The sequence below is a fragment of the Arvicola amphibius genome, chromosome 3 (assembly GCF_903992535.2).
Source record: "Arvicola amphibius chromosome 3, mArvAmp1.2, whole genome shotgun sequence".
Taxonomy (NCBI): domain Eukaryota; kingdom Metazoa; phylum Chordata; class Mammalia; order Rodentia; family Cricetidae; genus Arvicola; species Arvicola amphibius.
In genome coordinates, this window is record NC_052049.1 from 123,618,535 (window position 1) to 123,638,904 (window position 20,370).

The 20,370-nt window shown below is 48.7% G+C and overlaps 2 protein-coding genes across 3 annotated transcripts in view; one reads left to right on the forward strand and one right to left on the reverse strand.

The window, feature by feature from the left end:
- The first annotated feature begins 3,350 nt into the window (after positions 1 to 3,350).
- Positions 3,351 to 7,602, forward strand: Isl2 (ISL LIM homeobox 2). Its single transcript, XM_038324451.1, has 6 exons — positions 3,351 to 3,408; positions 4,199 to 4,388; positions 4,495 to 4,757; positions 6,173 to 6,456; positions 6,994 to 7,161; positions 7,486 to 7,602. The coding sequence occupies exons 1-6, from the start codon at positions 3,351 to 3,353 to the stop codon at positions 7,600 to 7,602; spliced, it is 1,080 nt and encodes a 359-aa protein (XP_038180379.1).
- Positions 7,603 to 12,530: 4,928 nt separating this feature from the next.
- Scaper (S-phase cyclin A associated protein in the ER) overlaps positions 12,531 to 20,370 on the reverse strand; it is a 378,485-nt gene continuing 370,645 nt past the window's right edge. For both annotated transcript variants that reach the window (XM_038323850.2, XM_038323851.2), the window contains exons 30-32: positions 18,205 to 18,396; positions 15,715 to 15,766; positions 12,531 to 13,187 (exon numbers count right to left, since the gene is read on the reverse strand). In XM_038323850.2, the coding sequence (XP_038179778.1) occupies positions 13,084 to 13,187; positions 15,715 to 15,766; positions 18,205 to 18,396 (348 nt within the window). In that variant the 3' untranslated portion in view covers positions 12,531 to 13,083. The remainder of the gene's footprint in view (positions 13,188 to 15,714; positions 15,767 to 18,204; positions 18,397 to 20,370) is intronic.

Consider the following 20,370-nt stretch of genomic DNA (forward strand, 5'->3'; position numbering starts at 1 on the left):
TTCTGTGAGATATGTTGAAGCACACGGCCCTGAGACTCATGTATTCCCATAGTGAGTGATGGCTTGACCATGATCAGTATGCCTTTTTACATCTGTGAGTCTATGGGAAAAGAAGGGGTAAGAACAGGAAGGAGTGATGTGGGAAGGAAGCTGATTGTGTGTCTGCATGAATGTGCATGTGCAGGCTGCCACAGGCTCTCTGGGTCCTGAGCTGGGATCTGTGCAGGCATGCACTACCTCTGCCCTGTCAGTCAAGGGGAGCATGACCTGCCTGCTGTCCTGCCTCCTGGTGCTAAGAGAAAGGAAATGGGGAGGGTAGAAGAGATGGAAAGATTGCCCAAGCCCAACCACCACCACCACCACCACCACCACCACCACCACCACCACCACCACCACAACAACAACAACAACACAACAGCTAAAAAAAATCCTGAAAAATAAAAGCCAGTCTGTTTTTCATTGCTTGCCTTGTGTGGGTGACTCCCTAGCCCTGGCCACAGGTTCCTGCTGCTCCTTCCCTCAGGCAAGGCTTGTTTTCAGAAGTGGGTTGTTGTCATCACAGAGAGAGACCACCTGCTTTCTCAGGGACCTTTGCACCTGGGCCAACTGTGAGTATATCAATGACAGAATGGGGACACATTCAGGGACTTCCTCTGCAGTCCTTAAGTCTTCCCCTGAAATAGCTGGGGTTAGGGCTCTCAACAAGGACAAGAAAGGAGAAAGGTCTCTTGGGTGCCATAGCCAGGGAAATGGAGAGAAGAGGACCCTGTCCCTCTGGAAGGGGAGCTTGGTGGTGTGTGTGGGGGGGAGCAGAGAAGCAGGCAGGACAAAGACACCCATGTGTTTCCCATGCCAGCACCGGACTTCTGTGACAGAGGAGATCCACATGAGGGACCTGGAAAATGGTCTTTCAGAGAAATGGAGGTGAGTGGTTTAGAAGTCTTCTGAGTATAGTCTTGGGAGACTGGGTTTCTTGTTAGGAAGGGGGAGTATCTATAGGCAGAAGAGGGTTAAAGGTTGAGCCTAGGATTCCTGCTGAGATCTGCTCCCTCCTGACAGCCAGTACCAGGATGAACAGTGGGATCTTAGGGCTAAAGGGAGCCAGGCATGGACCGGGGCTGTCTTGGGGTGGAGTGTGAGGAGACAATGCCCTGGTGTACCTGGAGCTTCTCACACTGCAGGGTGCTCATTGACATCACCAATAAACAAAGTCCACACCTAGGGCAGGATGGTCCTCCCATCCACATGGCAAGCACACAGAACAAGCACGCATTGCATTCACAAACACATCATTGGGCAACAGGCAGAATGTGCTTAGACCTTGCTTCTAACAAGGCCCACACAGGAAAGGCACTCTTGGTAATACAGACTCTCAACACAGAGAGAGCCACTGTGGTTACTATGGTCACCACACACTGAGCAACTCCTTTGTACCAGGTATGAGTTTAAGGCTCTCCCTGAAACTAGTTTAATTTTTACAAAGCAAAGATAGCTGGTCTAAGGAATCCCATTTTACAGATGAGGAAAAATGAGGGAAAGAGAATGAAACACCCGAAGTCACACAGGGCTCAGCTCAGCGGCCAGGGCAAAGATTCAAGGCTCCTTACTTTCCACGTGGTGGTTTGGGTTTACTAGCAAACTTAGCAGAGCTTCAGCCCTTGACACAGCTCACAGAGACTGAGAGCAGCTGGGGCGCTAGTGAATGAGACAGGAAGGGATCAGCCTGTTGTCAGGGGTTTGTGGGCAGTGGCAGGTCCAGTGAGAGCCCTAGAACTCCGAGGGTGGACGTGGGGGCCAAAAGCCGCAGAAACCGGGCTGTAGAGCAATGAGCCAGAGGGCTGTTTCCTGCATTGAAGCACCCAGGAGGAGCGGATTTTGTGCATCCAGGGTCTACCTAGCCCCGACTTTCTACAGAGCTTCTCTCCGAGCTCTAGGCTGCCTCCGTTTCCCAGCCCAACAGCCTCTGGCTATTAGCAGTTGGGCTGCCGCGCCCTCCCGAATTCGCTCTCAGGCGGAGAGGCCTGCTGACAACCAAGTCGGGACAGAGGATTGGGTGGAGACACTATCCCAGAAGCCCACCCGCACTCCACCTAGAGAGGCAGCAAGTTCTTGGTGTTCTTTTAAAAATGGGGGTGGGGAACTTAAATACCATCTATGGATAAACGCTGTTTATACCTCACCGATTTGTCTTTCAACCCTTTCAAACAAAACTCATGGCGAATTTTGTGAAGGAAAAAAAAAGCCCTGACTTTTTAGAAGTTGCAGATTTTCTAAGGTTTAAAAAGCCATCAGAAAGATAGCAAATTACCTCTCGCCCCACATTTGTTTCTGATTATTTGCGTTGTAATCGGTTTTGTGAAATCCACAATTAGAGTTCGTGAAAATCGTTTATTCTGGAAGTGTAGCACATCTCAACAATGTTCTTAGAAGGAGCCACGCAGCAGAGTGGAGAAAGGAAGGGGTGGGAGTCGGCGTTAACTTAACCAAAAAGACGAAAAAGATGTGGGAGGAGAAAGAGCCGCAGCAAGGGTGGAAGCAGGACCTTGGCTAGAGCCTCTGGATTCCTTCTGGCTTTACCCACCTGCAACATCGAGTTTTCTACGGGCGGCGGGTGGGAAAGTCCGAATAGAGTTTATCCAAACCCAGGTGGTCAATTCCTACCAGTTCTCTCTAACTTGGACCCCAGCCGAACAAAGGCTCAGGCGCACAGGGGAGGAAGGTGGCCCGCAGGACCAGCAATGGTCGCGACCCAACGGATCCCCTTTTCTCCCTTAGTCCTGTCGTCCCCAGGAGGAACTTCTATTTTAAAAATTATAAAAGAAAAGCACTTTTAAGGGAGCGGCGGCTCCGATCTACACCAGGTGTCCATCACCCTGCTAGGCAGCGACTGGGGCAACCGCCCCGCAAGTCCACAGAACGCGCGGCGCTGCGGCAGAGCCCGCTGGGTGGAGACGCAGTTTCCCAGGGATTGCGGGACCCGGGGCCGCAGAGCGGATCCTGGAAGGTTTCAGGGAGGAGGGGGCTGTGCTCCATTGTTCACTCTCCACCAATCAGAGCTGGCCCACTTCCTCGCAGCCAATCTCCCGGCGCTACCCAAGCCCACCCTCCGGGTCCCCATCACCTCCCCCGCAGTCCCCGCGGCTGTGGGGGAGCTGGGTGACTACGCTACAGGTCCCGCCTCCAGCTCCGGCCCGGGCCAGTGCGTGCTGACGTCATGCTGCGTGCGGGCCGGTGCGGAATCGCCCCTTCAACTCCGCGGGGCATGAGTTAGTTAGCAAAGAGCGGAGGCTGGGCGCGCGACCCTGATCCTTCTGCCCCCGGCCGCACGCTTTGCGTACATCTCTCTCTGCATGGTGGATATTATTTTTCATTATCCTTTTCTGGGTGCTATGGGGGATCATTCCAAGAGTAAGTCTTTCTGTGTGTGTGGGTGTGTATGCGTGTTTAATATGCAACATTTCCAATGCAGAAGAATGTTTAGCGGATTCTACAAGTGGCTTCTATTTGACAAAATACTTGGGAGAATAAAGAAAAAAACAATGCATTTCGCCTGTAGCAGTGTTTATCCTTTGGAATCCTGTTGTTTTATTTTATAATTAGACTTTATTTCCCAAGCCTGCTGAACTGACCCCAAGACTGTGAATTCTTTCTCTTTTCTGCTAGGAAGATTAGGTTTGATTTAGGGAGATGGGTTTTTTTTTTTTTTTTCTGTTTGCTTGTCTTTTGGTCTTTCGAAGCTAGAGAGATTTCAGTCGCTAGATCTGCGCGGTGTTTAATTAAGATCTGTCGAAGAAGCTGAGCGGGGACCGCGCTGAAAGCTGCGGTGTGGATGTTGGGATTGGAGGGAGTCGTTGTGAGCGGGCGGAAATCCGGGCTTGGCCGACAGTGTGGACGCGAAGGCGTCCGGGGCTCCCGGTGTCACTGTGCAGTTAGTTCTGTCTGTATCTGGACCGATACGACGCGCCCGTTCAAAGACCGTGATAACGGAAATGTCAGGAGATTGTGTTGTTTTCGTTTCCTATTTTCTGGACCTTTCGAAAGCTTTCCGTTCCCTTGTGGTCGCACTTCTAAGAGTAAGAGAGGGAGAGCGAGAGAGCGAGAGAGAGGGGGTTGGGTTGGGGGGGGGGGGATGCAGCGGCCAAGGCTGGCCGGGGTCGGCAGTCAGGCCTGACACGGGCCCTGCGCCCTTCCCCGCCAGAGAAGCCCGGGACGGCCATGTGCGTGGGCTGCGGGAGTCAGATCCACGACCAGTTTATCCTTCGGGTGTCGCCCGACCTCGAGTGGCACGCCGCCTGCCTCAAGTGCGCCGAGTGCAGCCAGTACCTGGACGAGACGTGCACGTGCTTCGTGAGAGACGGGAAAACCTACTGCAAGCGGGACTACGTCAGGTGAGCTGGCGGGACCTCGGGTTCGGCCCCCGTGGGCTGGGGGACACGACTGCGCGTCCCGGGCCCGGGTCCCCCGCGCTGACGCCCGCCGCGCCCGGGCCCGCAGGCTGTTCGGCATCAAGTGCGCCCAGTGCCAGGTGGGCTTCAGCAGCAGCGACCTGGTGATGCGGGCGCGGGACAGCGTGTACCACATCGAGTGCTTCCGCTGCTCCGTGTGCAGCCGCCAGCTGCTGCCAGGAGATGAGTTCTCGCTGCGGGAGCACGAGCTGCTCTGCCGAGCCGACCACGGCCTCCTGCTGGAGCGCGCTGCGGCCGGCAGCCCGCGTAGCCCCGGCCCGCTCCCCGGCGCCCGCGGCCTGCATCTGCCAGGTAAGCCGCTCTCCCGGCCCGCGTAGTCGCGCCGCGTCGGTGGGATGTGCGAGTGTGTAGCCTGCAGCCGAGCTTCCGACGGGAAGCTGGTGTGAGAGGCCCTGGCGTTGGGAACACGGCCGTGTGTCTGGGGTGGGGAATTGGAAGTGTGTGAGCCTGAGCTTTGGGAGTTGTGTTCTCCGTGGTCCGTACCCTGTAGGACACGATGCTAGGATCCGGAGAGTGGAGCCTGTCTGGGTTTGTTTAGAATTCCTTTAAAGAACAGGTTATCGTCAGGGAGAAAAGATGGTATCCGGCCCGGAGCCTACAGGAGAAGGCCAGCCTTGTAAAAGAGGGGCCTGTGTTCTTGTTTTGAGGTCCAGCTTGCATAAAGGTTCAGGGAGTTTACTGAATAAAACCCTCTCTAGGATGATTTGCGTCCTAACCAGGAGTTGCTCAGACTGGGTGTTGGCCAGAAACAGGTGGAGAGGGTGCGACAGAGACCCCAGCTCCAGGAAGCAAGGATGTCTGAGGCTCAGACCCTAGTAGCTACCTCGCCTCTCCCAGCTGTGTGGCCCCAGGGCTCCACCCCTCTCTTTTTCCCCCAGCGTCCACACAGTAGAAAGAGGAAATTGGTCTGGGTGGGCTATTTGTAAATGTTTACCCAGACCTAGAAATGCCTAGAGGGGACATCAATGTAAACAGTGCAGCTAAAATCCAGTGGATGTGTAGACCAGGTTGGACACGAAACAGTGGAGTTGGTGTTAACGAACCCCTTCTGGAGATTGCCCAGGGGCTCCCCTTTGTTGTGAAAATGCAGGCTTAAAGCTCTTCCAGGTGGGTGTGAGTGGCACCAGCCACAGGGCAGAGGGAACCCAAGCGAAGGGGAGAATCTCCGGGCCGAAGCTCCAGGGCAGACAGCCAGGAAGGAACCATTCTGTACCCAGAAGGCCTTCGCTGTCTCAAGTCGGATTCTTCGGTGTTCCAGAGTGTTCCGAAAGGCGAGACGGGCCGAAGCAGGCCTTTAGGAGCAGAAGAGTTTCTCAGTCTGGGAGTTGTGCTGTGTCCCCAGCCCCGGACTCTTCCCTTTCCCCTCCGGAGTCGCACTGCGATTTCCACCTCTTCCTCTAAAACCCCACCTTCTTACACAGGGCTTCGCTCGTCCAGCTGGGCGCAGTTGGGTTTTCCTAGGGTCTGCTAGTAGCGCAGCGGCCTAGAGCAGAACTCCAGAGTCCTGCAGGACTCCGGGAGATCGCTGAGAGGCAGTCGGGCTTGGGAGCCAGGGACAGAACAAAAAGCATACTCCCTTTGGGTAAGGCGAACGGATGGAGAGAAAAATGAAAAATAACCAAATGAACGGAATAAAAGGGAAACGAAATCTTGGGGGAGCATGACTGGCGACCCATCCGACCTCCTGCCTCTCTTGGCCCCTGCAGACACCGGGTCTGGACGGCAGCCGTCGCTGCGCACGCACGTGCACAAGCAGGCAGAGAAGACAACCAGGGTGCGGACTGTGCTCAACGAGAAGCAGCTGCACACCCTGAGGACCTGCTATGCCGCTAACCCGCGGCCCGACGCGCTCATGAAGGAGCAGCTAGTGGAGATGACTGGCCTGAGCCCACGGGTCATCCGCGTGTGGTTCCAGAACAAGCGTTGCAAGGACAAGAAGAAGTCCATTCTCATGAAGCAGCTACAGCAGCAGCAGCACAGCGACAAGGCGGTGAGGTGCTGGCGGTGGCGGGGAGGCAGGCGGTGGCCACCGAGGCATTCCGGAGGCCTCTTTCAGGGGAGAGCTAGGGGGAACTGGACTCTCCACGTAGCCTGGCACCACAACGAAAGGCTGGCCTTAGCGTTCAAGTTGCGGTGGTTGGTGGTGGTGTCTTGTGCCAGCGACAGCCCAGAATCGAGGGGTCCTAGACAAAGAGTCCTAGGCAGGGATTGCCAGGTGTAATTTTCTTTGTCAGGACTCAATCCGAGGGTGTCCCCCCCTTTGCATATCAGCCTAGGAAAGGGCGTAAAGGCTTCCGTTTCCCTGGCCTGCTGTTTGGCTCATAGTAGTGAAGCGAATGGCGGATTTGTGGGCCCTAGGGTATCTCCACTGCGGAGGTGTGGAGTCAAGTCGTGTGCAGTCAAGTGTGCCTCCTCACACCAATACAGCCTCCAAGTCGGTCTTCAGAACCTGGGGCTCCATGCTCGAAAAGTGGTGCAAAAGCCAAGACCTAACTCTAATGCCTTGTGCCGCCCGCTCGCCCCTTAGAGCCTCCAGGGACTGACTGGGACGCCCCTGGTGGCGGGCAGCCCCATCCGCCATGAGAACGCGGTGCAGGGCAGCGCAGTGGAGGTGCAGACGTACCAGCCGCCTTGGAAAGCGCTCAGCGAGTTCGCACTCCAGAGTGACCTGGACCAGCCCGCTTTTCAACAGCTGGTGAGGCCCTGCGCTAACTGCCCAGTGGGAGTGGAGTGGAGTGGAGGGGACTTTGCGTTGGGACAAGGGGTCCGGGACAGAACTGGCAATGGGAAAGGCTGTTGGGCCTGCAACCTCGCTGATGACACTAAACCTGGTTTTAATGTCTCACTCACCTGCTCGAATCCCCCTGTGTCACTGGGGGACCTGGCATCCCTCTCCTCAGGATTTACTCAGCTGGCGACTTGTCTGCAGGGAACACGCAGGGTCTCTAAGCAGGTGACCCAGGGTCACCGGCTCGGGCGTGTACTCACTTGCTCTACCCTGGTGTCTCTGCCCTCCCAGGTCTCCTTCTCAGAGTCTGGCTCCCTAGGCAACTCCTCCGGGAGCGACGTGACCTCTCTGTCCTCACAGCTCCCGGACACCCCCAACAGTATGGTGCCGAGTCCCGTGGAGACGTGAGCAGGGACCCCTAGCTGCCAGCCCGCGGACCTCGCATGCTCCCTGCATGAGACTCACCCATGCTCAGGCCATTCCAGCTCCGAAAACTCTCTGGCCCTTGTAATTATTGTTGTTATTTAAAGCAAGAGGGCAGAGGCAGGCGACGACAACGACAGGACAACCAGAAGATCGGGACGCAGCCTGCCCCGCCGAGACTGGAGACTGCTGCTCCCAGGACTTTTTTGTTTTTCTCGAAATAGAATTTGGGACTTTCTGGGTTAGCTCCGCCCTCGGCTCTCCCGCGCTTCATGGGGAGCTGCCACTCTGCCTCTCCGTGCCACACTCGCCCAGGAACTCACCTCTGCGTGGGGCCCTACAGGGACCTGCCCTCCCTCGTGGGAACTGCTCCGGACGCACCTGCGCTGACCCGAGGCTTTGCACTGGCCCTGGTGGTGAGGAGGACGGGACAACCCCAAGGAACTGACGCAACCCCCAAAGCGCATGACTGCCGGACAAAGTAGAAACCAGACTATCTTTAAAAAAATGTTTTAAATTATCAGTCGACGGAGGACAGTGAGAGCCTTTGCCGAACAAACGTAAGTTATTGTTATTTATTGTGAGGCGAATAGTGGGATGAATATTTTGATCTTAATAAAAAACAACCCGATGCCATGCCGCTCCTGTGTGCTGTCGGCGCCCGGGGAGCCAGACGAACGCTACTTCGCAAGTGGGCCTCAAGGGAAGTTTCAGCTTCACCCGCTTCACCCGCCCTCGTGCTGCGGTGCAGTCGGTGCCCGACGGGCGGGCCAGACGCTGATTGGACGCCGACGGGCGTGCCCGACGGGGATTGGGCACCTACAGGGCGGGCCCGACACTTATTGGGTGCTGGCGGGGCGGGGCGGTTCGGGTGCAGTGTGAGCCTTGAGGCGTTTCCGAAATCTGCAAGGCTCTGCGCCAGAGGCGTGGACGCCTGGAGACTGGTGTCCAGTTGTGGGGTGATGGGTTTGGGGCGCGAAGACCACCTTGTGCCACTGGGATCTGCGACGCGTCCTACGAGCTGTTCCCAGAGTGGATGCGCGACGTGATCAATCTCGCTGCATTTATTAATTCCCCTGTCTAGACAGAGGAGAAGGCCGGGGCGGCTCCTTATCTACGTTTGGCATCACCTGCAAGCGATACACTGAAGGAGCCACAACAAGCCCCTGCTAGGATCGTGGCGCAGGAGAAAATAAGTCCACCCAGAACCAGTCTGGCGTGTCCTTGGTTTATTTTCTTTCCAGGCCCGAAATGGAGGGGGCGGGGGATGGCCCCTGGATATGTCGTGCCCAGGTCACTTGGTGTGACATTTCAAACCCCTGCGACTTGTTTTCTTGAAAACTGGCTTTAGCGATCGCAGGAAATAACCAAGAGATACTGAATCTCCAGCAGGCCGCCCCAGGCAAGCAGAAGGGAAAAAAAATCCCGGCAGGCTCAGGTTTTACCCTCTACAAATATTTAACCCTTTGGCAGTCTAGGACAGCTCTTTCCCAAAGCCAGCCTCTTGTCCTCCCTTGGCTGATTCGGAAAGCTGAGGTCTATCAACCAATCCGCCAGTCCTGCAACAATCTGACATTTCTCTTTTCTAGTTCCCACAGTTAAATATCCCACAGGGCGTCCCTCTATGTCCAGGTTTTGTTTTTTGAAGACGTGCTGAGCACTTTCGGGGTAGGGGACAAATAACCATCCTAGCATATAGGTAGGGGTTGGGGACAAATGTACCCAAAAGGCAGCTGCAGTTCTGCAGTTCAGAATAGAGGAGTAGACAGCCGCCGCCCCCCCCCAGAAGCAGCCGCTTGGGCCATCCTGCAGTTTCACACCCATCCATCCCATAGCACCAATTAAGGAAGGCTTCCTGGCAATTAAACAAAATGAGAAGAGGTGGGAAAATTGAACTACATTTATAAGTTCACTTCCTGAAAGTCAAGGTGGTGCTAGCACTTAGAAAAGGGGCGGGACATTCCCTTTCTTGGAGATTTAGGAAATATCTGCAAATGTAGAGATAAGATACACACACACACACATACACACACACACACACACACACACACACGCGCACACACACACACACACACACACACGTTAATCAGGGCCAGCTTTACCTCTCAAGGCTGGTTCTTTGAGGCGTCATTCCCTCCAAAGCAGAAATACAGATTCCTCCGTTTTGCATCTGGCTGGCTATTGGATAGGAAATGAAACTTCGCTAAATCTTACTTTTGGAAACTTTTGATTATCAGAATATTGGATTTTTACTTTTTTATTAAAAAGGAACGGGTCCTTAGGAAATTTCATTCTAAGTGCTAAATTTTTGCTTGACTGGGTGCATGCAGTATTTTACAAACATCTACATACCTAGTTACTACGATATTTCCCCTCATCGTTCAAAGCTGAAACAAACATTTGACTTCAACACTGGTGAGTGCCTTTTAATACCTTGGGAAATTACCCAGGTAACAGTGGTCACTGTGCAGTAAGTTGTATGAGACATCACAAACGTTTTCTCCCATTACCCAAAGGAGCGTGTGGTGCTCTCAAGTTCCCAGGGGATAAACTTGCATGTCCTTGGCAAGGTATCAGATCTACAGTTAGTTGCATGAATAAATATCCATTTTATTGGTTCCCAGGTCATCTTTAAACATCTTCTGTAATGAAGTAGGGATTTCCTGGGAAATTTAATTACCTGTGACAGTTACAACTTTTGTACCTTCTGTTAATGTTTATTAAGAGCAGTAAAACCTTGGTTCAAGGGAAGAGACTGGATGAAAAAAGAGACTTTTTAAAGTGATTCACTTCAGAATAAGATTTTTTCCTCAGAAGATTTAACTAATTATTTGCTGAGCTCTGTGAAATGGTAGCAGGAAAAAACCTGAGACAGACAAATTTTTGGCTACACAATTTTGTAAGGCCACACAATTCTTGGAAATTCAGAATCCTTGTGGCAGTATTCCCAACGAATCTTAATTTTGAATGACTGTGGGACAGACATCAGCCTTTCTCTTTTGAATATGGAGTACGTTAAATCTCAAGCTTGCCAGAGCTGGGAAGAGCCGGTTTAAAAGATACATTGTTCTAACTCTGCCCTTCAAAAACCTGAGATTTTGCCACTTTTGCCTAGAGGTCGGCTTTCTCTGCCAACATAGAAGTTAGTTATGCTCACCAAAGGGCTGAATAGAAGCCTGCTGGAGGGAGAAAAGTATTTGCAGAGAAGTCCCCAACAGAGCTGCGATAAAAGCAGGAAATTCAGTTTATTAAGCTGATGCTGGGAAGATTAGAGGCTTTTAACCGTGGGCCTGATTGACGTAAAAGTAAACTTTCTTTAAAATACGGAGTTTCAGTGCTATAATGAGGATTGTGTGACCAATTACAGGCTAGCACCTTGTTGATGGAGACTGTGCATAGGAAATGCAGATAAACAGAGCTAGGTTGAGAGCAGCAATGGGAGCAAGAAAGGGCACGAGGAAGTCCTCCACTCAGATCCAGATGTGGGGCTGGGCAACTCGGGGTCCCAGCTCCTTTGTGCCTTTAGCAGCAATCCCCAGTCGAACAGGAATGCTAGGTGGGTCCAGCCTTTGACCACTGGACCCTCCTCTGGTCAAGAAGGTCAGCATCTGGGGTGGGGTAAGAGTTTGCTAGCTGGGAAGCTGGATATGTAAATGAGGTGTGACTACGGAGGCTCAGCGGGGCACTGGTACTGAAGTGTGTGTGTGTGTGTGTGTGTGTGTGTGTATATGTGTGTGTGTGTGTGTGTGTGTGTGTGTGTGTTGGGGGGTTGAGATGGGGAAAGATTGGGGTTCTAGAGGACAATGTCCTTTCTGACATCCACCAGGAAAGATCTTGCAGGTGTTTTTCACAGCTGCAAGAATCTGAGGAACACTGAAGTTAAGGTTAAGGCCAGGGCTTAACCTAGGACCCACTGAGGCCTCCAGATTCAAGGTCACAGTGCCAGCCAGACAGAGTCTGGCGGGGCGGGGATGGGGGCAGCTGTGGCTGAGGACCCGGTAGGTCCGAAGCTCTGATGTGCCCTTGGACTTTCAGAAGGACTGGTTCTGCAGTGATTGGGAGAAATTTTGTCACCCCAGGTACGTAATTTGGTCGCTGCTCCTGGGCTCTGAGCACCTTTTCCAAGTCGGGTTCGAATTCTAAACTCTCTAGACTCGGGGCCAGCGGCGCCCCAGCCCCAGAAGGAAGCAGCCGGCACTGCGACTTTATGGGACGCTTCACACAGAGGGGCAGCAGGACCATTCGATTACAAGTTTAATTGCGAATTCTGGTAGAGCTTTGGGAGGTTAATCACCGCTGTCTCGATTATTTACGGCTTTTTGGCAAATTTCCGACCAGATAAGAGGTATATTCCATCGCGAAGCGTCTCGCAGGGAACCTTATAAACTTGATTCCCCAAGGCTGCGGGGACGCCCTCCACCGGCTCCCGTCCTCCCTCCCCGGGAGATGGCGAGTCCTCCGGACAGGAGCGCCCACGGAGATGCTCAGCATGGTTGACATCCCCCCTCTTTATTTCCTTTCGATTTGTAAAACAGTAAAAAATTGAACACACGTAACTGCAATGCCGTGAGGTTCCAAAAAGAAGTGCCCGGAATATTAGGTAAGTACTTTTTGTTTGTTTGTTTGAAGAAAGGTAAGATTTCTTATGTTCAGCTTCCTGTGACAAATTTTAGGTTTTCCGGTAAATCTCCACAGCCAGGTCTTTCTTGGTAATTATCAGCAATGCCACTCAGGCTCAGCACAGGACCACTTAAGGAGGAGACCCTCAACCCCCCCTCCCCACCCTCCCGTCCCCGCTGCCTGGCCCAGACAGAGCTAGCTGTGTGCCCGTGACTGCCTTAGACCCAGAGACATGGCCACCCCTCACTGTTTCTTTTACTTTTGTGTTGTTTCAAATAAATTATTTAAGAAAATACTTGATGCTCCCACATTATTTTTTTATTTATTTTTGAACACTAAATTTAGGTTAGCAAAGCTAATAGTTCACAGTGCTTTCTCCCAGGGAAGCTCCCGACCAGTGACTGGGTACTCTAATTTCAAACAGTCCCAAGGCTTACTTATGGAAAGTGTTAGTTACACAGGTCTCAACTCCAAGCTTTAGAAGAAAAACTTAGAGCAGGTTAAATGTCTTAACACTTTCTCAGATTTGTGCAGCTTTAACGTGAAAAGTCAACACTGCAAACTGTGTTACTACATTACAATATTTGCTATTTTTAAGTCTAATTTTACCCATATTACAAATGCAAATTATACAGTATGGAAGTAAACAAACTCCAAAATATTGTGCATAAATGAAACAAGCTCAATTTGCAAAATTAGGAAGAACAGTCCAATATGTACAGTCTTTATAAACAGCGCAGAGAGGAGCATATCTACAGCAGGAGAGTATAAACACACCGGGAGGCCCTTAAGAAACAATGAAAAACACTAACAAAGGTACTCAAATACAGAATTGCTAAAAAACATTTATTTTTTCTCTTTTTTCAAGAAAAATTGCCGGGCTTCTTCCCAGGCCTGCTGAGGAAATCTGTTAGCCAGCTCCAGGTAGTCCCCAAGGTTCCCGAGTTTTCCTGAGGGAGACAGAAAGAGACAGAAGTGACTTCTGAAGGCTTAGAAATCAGCTTATTCTGAGCCAGTGCACAAAAGGAGCCAATGTATTTCCAGACAATTTTGCTACATTTTCTGTAAACAAGGTGTTTGCTTCATCTTTATGTCAATCTACTACAGTATAAACGTTATAAATGTATTTTAGCCACAATTCAGTTTGTGCTTCTAACACATGCAGACATTAACCTATATATTTATGGTTATCTATATATTATATTATTATGAAATATTTATTAAAAGAGGTAACAGGGTTGCAGCTATGTACATATAGTTTTGAATGGATAAAACTATATGTGAAGGGTGACATCATCATCATTACTATTATTGTTATTATTATTGTGCTGGGGACTGAAGTCAATACCCTGTAGACAAGTACCAGCGCTTTTACTGACTCACAAGCCTCTCTAAATTTTGACTTCTTTTTCCCGAAATAATCTACTTAATTAAAAACATACATTTTGGCATAACTTTGGAACTGCTCAATCTGGCATTCAGGAGCTATCTAGTAGAGCAAAGGTAAGCATCAGCAGCTCTGCCGACCCCGCAAAAGCATGGTGTAGTCAAGAGACAGCAGGTCAGAATGCTAAAATTGCCCCTCAGTGGTGAGAATCTGGAAACACACAGCTACTTGCACACTCAAGAGGCTGCCTGAACATATTTTATGAGGACTTAATCTAAGCACAAAGGGGGCCCATGACCAAAGTGTAAGCTGGATACTTGGTACAGCGTTGCCTTAAAAAAAAAAAAAAGATTTATTATTTTTTGTCAGGTCTCATTGTGTAGTCCTAGCTAGCTTGTAATTTACAGAAGATATTATATCATTATTATATCACACATTTGTGTGTGTGTGTGCGCGCGTGCAGGAAGCACCCTAAGAGGGCGGAGGCAATGGACCCCTGTAGCTAGAGTTACAGGGGTTGAGAACTGCCTGACTTGGGTGCTGGGAATTGAACTCCGGTCTTTGCAAGGGCAGCAGGTGAGCTTAACTGCAGAACATCTCTTCAGCCCTCGTTCCATGTGGTCTGTCACTGACAGTGCTGGGAGCAGATGCAGCAGGGACTGCACAGAGAGTGCCCCCATCCCCAAAGGAAGGAGCTTCCACTCCACGCTTTGCTCAGCCAAGCAAAGGGAGGCAGTTTCTCATTCTGAGACATTTCTTCCTGGACTCTTAAATAGTGACTCATATTTTTTTAGGGCAGAAAAAAAATAATTAAGACAGTCTACATAGTTATACCGGCAAAAAATACTGTGGCTTAGTTAGAAATAAATACATTAGAATATTTGGAAAAGTGTTTTCATATGACCAAAAAAATTAAACAATTGTACTCATTTCCTTCACATGTCCTAATAGCTTAAAAAAGAAAGAGAAAAACAGACAGAGGCAGTGGTGGGTAAGGGCAGAACTGAACCTGCACACGGACTCAGACAGTGGTGCTAACTGTGGTGCCCACTTGAATGTCTGGGAAGCTGCACGGCTTTCTGTTTACTTTTCTGAGCTCCTGAGTCAATAAAGCCTCACATTTTTTCATGATATTGTAACAGTTTTGTTGTCTTTTCTTCTGTGTATCTTGCATTACCTGCTTACTATAGTTTTTTTTTTTTTTTTTTAAATGACAGAGCCAAATAGACTCCAAGTAAGGGTTTCTTGGTGAGTGCCCCAGAGGATCCTACTGGGTAGGAGTGGGCCTCTGAACAATTACTATTATATATTTTATTTCATTTTATTTTTTGAGATAGGTTTGCGTGTAACCCAGGTTGGCCAAGGGTGACTTTGAAAGGATTATTCTTGTCTCCACCTCCCAGGACTGGGATTACAAGCATGTGCCACCATGTCCAGTTCTAAGGGAACATTTAATACTATCAAACTAATGGAGGACTTGGAGGAAGTCTAGACTGGGACTCATTAACCAGAGATCCTGCCACAACAGCATTAGACCAAACTTCTCAATTATAGCCTGGGTAGCAGGATATTTAAGAATGTAAACATAAAGCTGACAACCGTCCATCTCTAGCCCTGATCATGAGAACAAAACCTTTACTTCCAGAACTCTGCTAACTGGATCCTAATTTTTCTCAATGTAAAATTATTTTCAACTAAAATAGGTCAAATGCTAGAATTTAGAGGTCTGGCTACTGTCATGAACACCTTTATTTTGAACAAGGACAGGGAGCCCATGTTAGGGACTGACGCGTTTAGGAGTGACACATGTCTGGGCTGGTAGTCATGCTGTATGACTGGCTTCCCTGTTATTAGTCAGCATTCAGTGGGCCTTGTACCAGCAAAGGACATAAAGGTGGCTTGTGTTTTCCTTTATTTCCAGAGGCTTCTCTGAAGATTCTGGTGATATAGTGGATTTCTTACTCATCAAGTATTTGGTGTCTGAACATCACATACTTTAGACAACACAGAAATTCTCTAACTGGAAAAGGGAATGCAAGCCCATTCACTTAGCTAACTCACACACGGAACTTAGTTTCAGAGGGACCTACCTTTGGGATAAGAAGACTGGTTATCCACGTGACTTGGAGTCTGTGCAAAGTCCTGTATGAGAAGAGAGAACTGGGTTGAGACCAACGCTCTGAAGAGAACTGCAAGGTCCCTCTAAGCTGGTGTCACAGCCACACAAATTATCTGGGGCACAGACACAGCGGCAGAGGACGAGGCTGTGCGGCCACATTCTTGAAAGCTGAGACTAAGTCTTCTATGTGAGCACTGCCCAGGGCCATAGTGCTGCCTACAAACCACCACTGGACACCCACCTGAAACCTAAGCCAAATGCACCATTTTAAGCTGACAAGACTTTTAAAAAGTTTTTTTTTTTTTTTTTTTTTTTTTTTTTTTTTTTTTTTGCGGGGGGTGTAGTAGAGAGTTGGGAGCCCAGGCTCTACTCAGATGAGTGCTCCTCATGTTTCATTCAGGTTCTTGGGTGCTTGCATTATAGGTGTACGCCATTATGCCTGGCAAGAATTTAAAAAAACTATGAATATAAGGGTCCTTATAATCCAGGACAGCCAGGGCTGCTACACAGAGGAACCCTGCCTCAAAAGCAAGCAAGCAAGCAAGCAAGCAAACAAACCAATAAAACAAATAAAAAAGACAAATCAATCCAAAACAAAAGTATTCTGCATCTAAACTTTAAAGTTTGGTCATTTTACTTTTAGATGGAAATGGAAAAAAAATAGAGTATATGATAAGTCTTCAGAAACTTATGACAGGCCATAATATAATCTTAACATTACTTTCTAGTGATTATTAATAACCTATATATGGAACCATGGTACATTTATAAGTTGATTCAAAATAATTCAATTTTGAGCACAATTATTTATTGAAAAAATGATTTAATTTCACTAGTCTAGTCTAATAATGCTACCACAAATTAAGAAAGAAGTAATATCCGTACCATCTGGCAAAACTGTATTAAATATGGTCTATTTGGAATAGTTGTAATTGATATCCCCCACCTTTTACTACAGTTTTGGGTCTCATCTGTATTTTGTTTTTTGAGACAGTCTTACTCACTATGTCCCTCAGGCTGGCCTCACACTGTCATCTTCCTGCTTCAACCACCGGAGTGCTGTCACTTGTAGTTTTAAAGAAACCAATGTGGCCCACATGAAAACTTGTCTCGGCTGAGGCCTCTCCGCTTAAGCTAGAAAAGGCTTCCCTCCCTCTGCAGGCCAGGGCTCACTTCCTACCTCCCATGCTACTTGGTCCTCCTGTTGTTTAGGAAAGGTCTGGAAGGTTGGTTTTATCTGTCTTATTCATGATACAACTCCAGGGTCTAGAGCAGAGCCCAGCATAGAGAGCACACTCAGAAGTTCCCCCGGACTGATTCCAGGGAAAAGACAACCGTTTGAAAATGCCCGAAAGTGCATCTCTACTTCACGACAGAGCTGGTCTCTCTGTCTCAGGTTCTCAGAGCAGTAAGAGCTCCGTGCTGAAACGACGGCTTTACAGTACAGGATTCTACTACGATTTTAATTTAATCATGAGCCAGTTTGAAATCATGCAGAAAATAGGACCCAGACTCAAATGTAACAACTAAGCTGAAAAGAAAATATTTCTAAGTCTCTTTGACCTAGCTGTGCTTACTGACTAATCACTCTGGGAGAGAGACAGGGAGCGCTGCCTGCCCGTGATAAGGAGGGAGGCCAAGCCGGGAAGTCTTCAGCTGTCCTCGGTGGCTCCCGGGCAGCTGCACACGCTCACACTCTGACAGAGGTATCTGAACATTCGCCAGCACAGGGATAACACACACAACTCTGCTTTCTGTTTCACGTTAGGAAGAACAGGAAATATCATGTGGAGCAGGAGCGATTTTAGAGCGGAACATTTGAAAAAAAAACTGGGACATTTCATAAAATAATCATCTACAAAGATATGAAAAATCCTAGTTTGGAACCGTCACCTTGACTTTACTCTTGCCAGCTCAGTGGGCTAATTTACACACGTTAGTACTTTCCATAGCACCGGTTCAGATTTCAGTCCTACAGAATTTAGCTGGATCAGGCAAATACAAGGGTGTACTTCAAACTTTTAAATTGGAAAAAAAAAGCAATCAAACAGGTTTTATCCTCCCAACTTTGTACACATATGCAAACCATATTTATTTTTAAATGTTCAAATAAACCCAACTTTTTATCTTTCTTCAGCAGTTATCCTCTGTAGCAAGACTAAAAGACACACGTGATGGTCAAAGCCTTAAAGGAGCCTGGGCTCCTGTTAAACAGACCCCGAGTACAAGTTTCTGTCAATGGCAAATGAGCTTTTTGGTTGAAATGCTCCAGGCAGAAGCACGCAGCGCTCCACCCGGTTTCTGTAGTGTGACTTCAGGCTTTAGAAATGACTTCCTGAAGCACAGACATAGAGATGTAAAAGCAGCTTGGAGGGCGAGCATAAAGCTGCCTCATGTTTACTTTTCAGTCTCATGAGTTTGCCCGTAAAACAAGAGAAACGAGGCATAAGGCAGAAAGTACCTGGATGAATGTGGCCAGTAAAACGCAGCTCATTTCTTGCTCCAGGATGATCTTGTTTTGAAGGTTGTCGTAGCTCGCAGCGATAAGCGAAGGGAACAGCACTTTGATGAGCCTTGGGTCACTGAAATACTGGAAGGGCAGCTGGCAGAGTTTCTGTAGCACCGTTGGGTGGCGGCCGGACTGTACAATTACCTACAGCAGGGAAGTAGCTGTGTCAGCTGCGAAAGCTGTGGCCTTCCCTCCAGTCAAACAGAGACCACATTGAAGGAGGTAAAAAAAAAAAAAAAAAAAAAAAAAGGAGAAAGGCTCTTGACTCCTTATCAGAGGTTAATGCAAGTGATATTTGAAAAGAGCAAAAATTTTATTTAAATATCTCATTTCTCAACTTAAGAAAAAGATTCCAAAGGTTCTGTGGCCATTTAACAATAAAACTCCACGATGAAGGGCACGGCTTCCACGCAGAGAGATGCCTACAGAATGGATTTAGGATGCACAGTTTAAGCAGAACCCCCTCAGGCCCCTTAAAGTAGTCTCCTGTTCCTTAAAGCAGAGCTGCTCCTGCAAAGTAAGACAGTGTCTGGGGCGGCCCTGCCCACTGCAGTCTCTGCCTAACTTAGCTCACTGCACGCAGCTAGATGGATTCCTTATGCAGACAGTCCTAGGAAGAAAAGGGGACTGATGGTAGGGGATGGAATGGTTCCAGCTAGTATAGGCTCTAAACGATCTTTCCTCCAGTCCCTACTTCTTATCTTGGTTTCCATCAGTGCCATTGAATCTAAAAGGAGAACTGTTTAGATAAATGAGACTGTTGTCTTGAAGCAGTCTGGGTTTACAACTGTGTACACTTTAATAGGGCAATGCAATTAGTGGACTGGCAGGGACGCTCTCCTAATTCACTCCCTAGGCCGAAATGATAAACTAAGAAATGCCCAAATCAGATCTGTTTCAAGTAACTTTGATTAGACAATTCTAATATGAAAGAGCAGGGTGACCCCAAACTCACTTCACAGTACAGGAGGAAACCCGGAGAAGGTTAGGGACACTGTAAAAGCCTAAGGTCGGGACTGTAAATTGTACTCGGAAAAACACAATTTTACAGGTACACACCCAGACAGGACGGCATTCAAATTGAAACCAGAAGGACAGAACAAAACAGCAGAGGCAGGAGAAACATAAATTACAGGGATTTACAAGTTTTCAAAGTACTTTTAACAATACTTTAAGAACACATTCTCAGATGATAATGCAGTGTGGTTTAAGAACAAAATCAACAAAGTAATAGTTCGCATATTTTTGTTCAATAGCTAATATGACATCAAAAAACTTTAGAGAATGTTGATAGGGACCTGTTAATACCTTAAAATCCAGAAGGAATTTTAAAGACTTGCACTGTGACAATTCTGCACATGGCTGTGCAGTGCCGTTTCTGACACCCAAACTGAGGAAAATGTGCTCTGTCTACCTTACTGATGAAACTTCCACTTAAATCTTTAATTATTAGCTACATATTTTGTAACACAGCCAAATGGTCATCACTTTAGAATTTATAATGATGCCATTATTGAAATTCTCCCTCCTCCCACCTTTGGGAAAAAATTAAGAACAAGTTTTTTTTTTTTTTTAAACTTCATTGTTAAAATGCCATTACTGAAAGATACACTAATTTAAAAGGCATTAGTAGGGGCCAGTGTGGCTGGCATAGACACAATGTTAACTCAAAGACATCAGCTCCTTGGTGCTGGTAAACCAGCACAGAGTATGAGAGCATCAGTTGAACTCACTGCACTCAGTCTCCTGAAGCAGTATCCCCTAGGGACTTGACATCCCATCAAGGAACAGGGCTGACTATCCATTACCAGCAGTTAGTGAGGTGCACTGTTGGAGGCCACTACTTTTAGGCCTTTGGACTGGACAAGATGCAAATGGCACAGGGCAGTTTGGTTACCTTCTGTTAAGTAGCCATAAGATCACCTATGGTAGGACCTACCCATGTTATCTGTAAGGAATCTGTAAGTGCTTGTGAGACCCTCCCTTACTCACACTTGCCTAGAGGGGTAGGAGGCCCAGAAAGTGCACTGAGATTTGGTGGGTTAGCTCAGGTGGGCCTGTGGCAGAGGAGTAATGCAGTGAACAGTCAGCTGCATTAGGTAACCGCTCCCCCTGGGG

Bases quoted from the DNA above. Each gene is read 5' to 3' on its own strand.
- Isl2 (XM_038324451.1), top strand. From the start codon at position 3,351: ATGGTGGATATTATTTTTCATTATCCTTTTCTGGGTGCTATGGGGGAT. The intron at 4,758-6,172 runs GTAAGCCGCTCT...TGGCCCCTGCAG, and splicing joins CCGCGGCCTGCATCTGCCAG to ACACCGGGTCTGGACGGCAG. The intron at 6,457-6,993 runs GTGAGGTGCTGG...CTCGCCCCTTAG, and splicing joins AGCAGCACAGCGACAAGGCG to AGCCTCCAGGGACTGACTGG.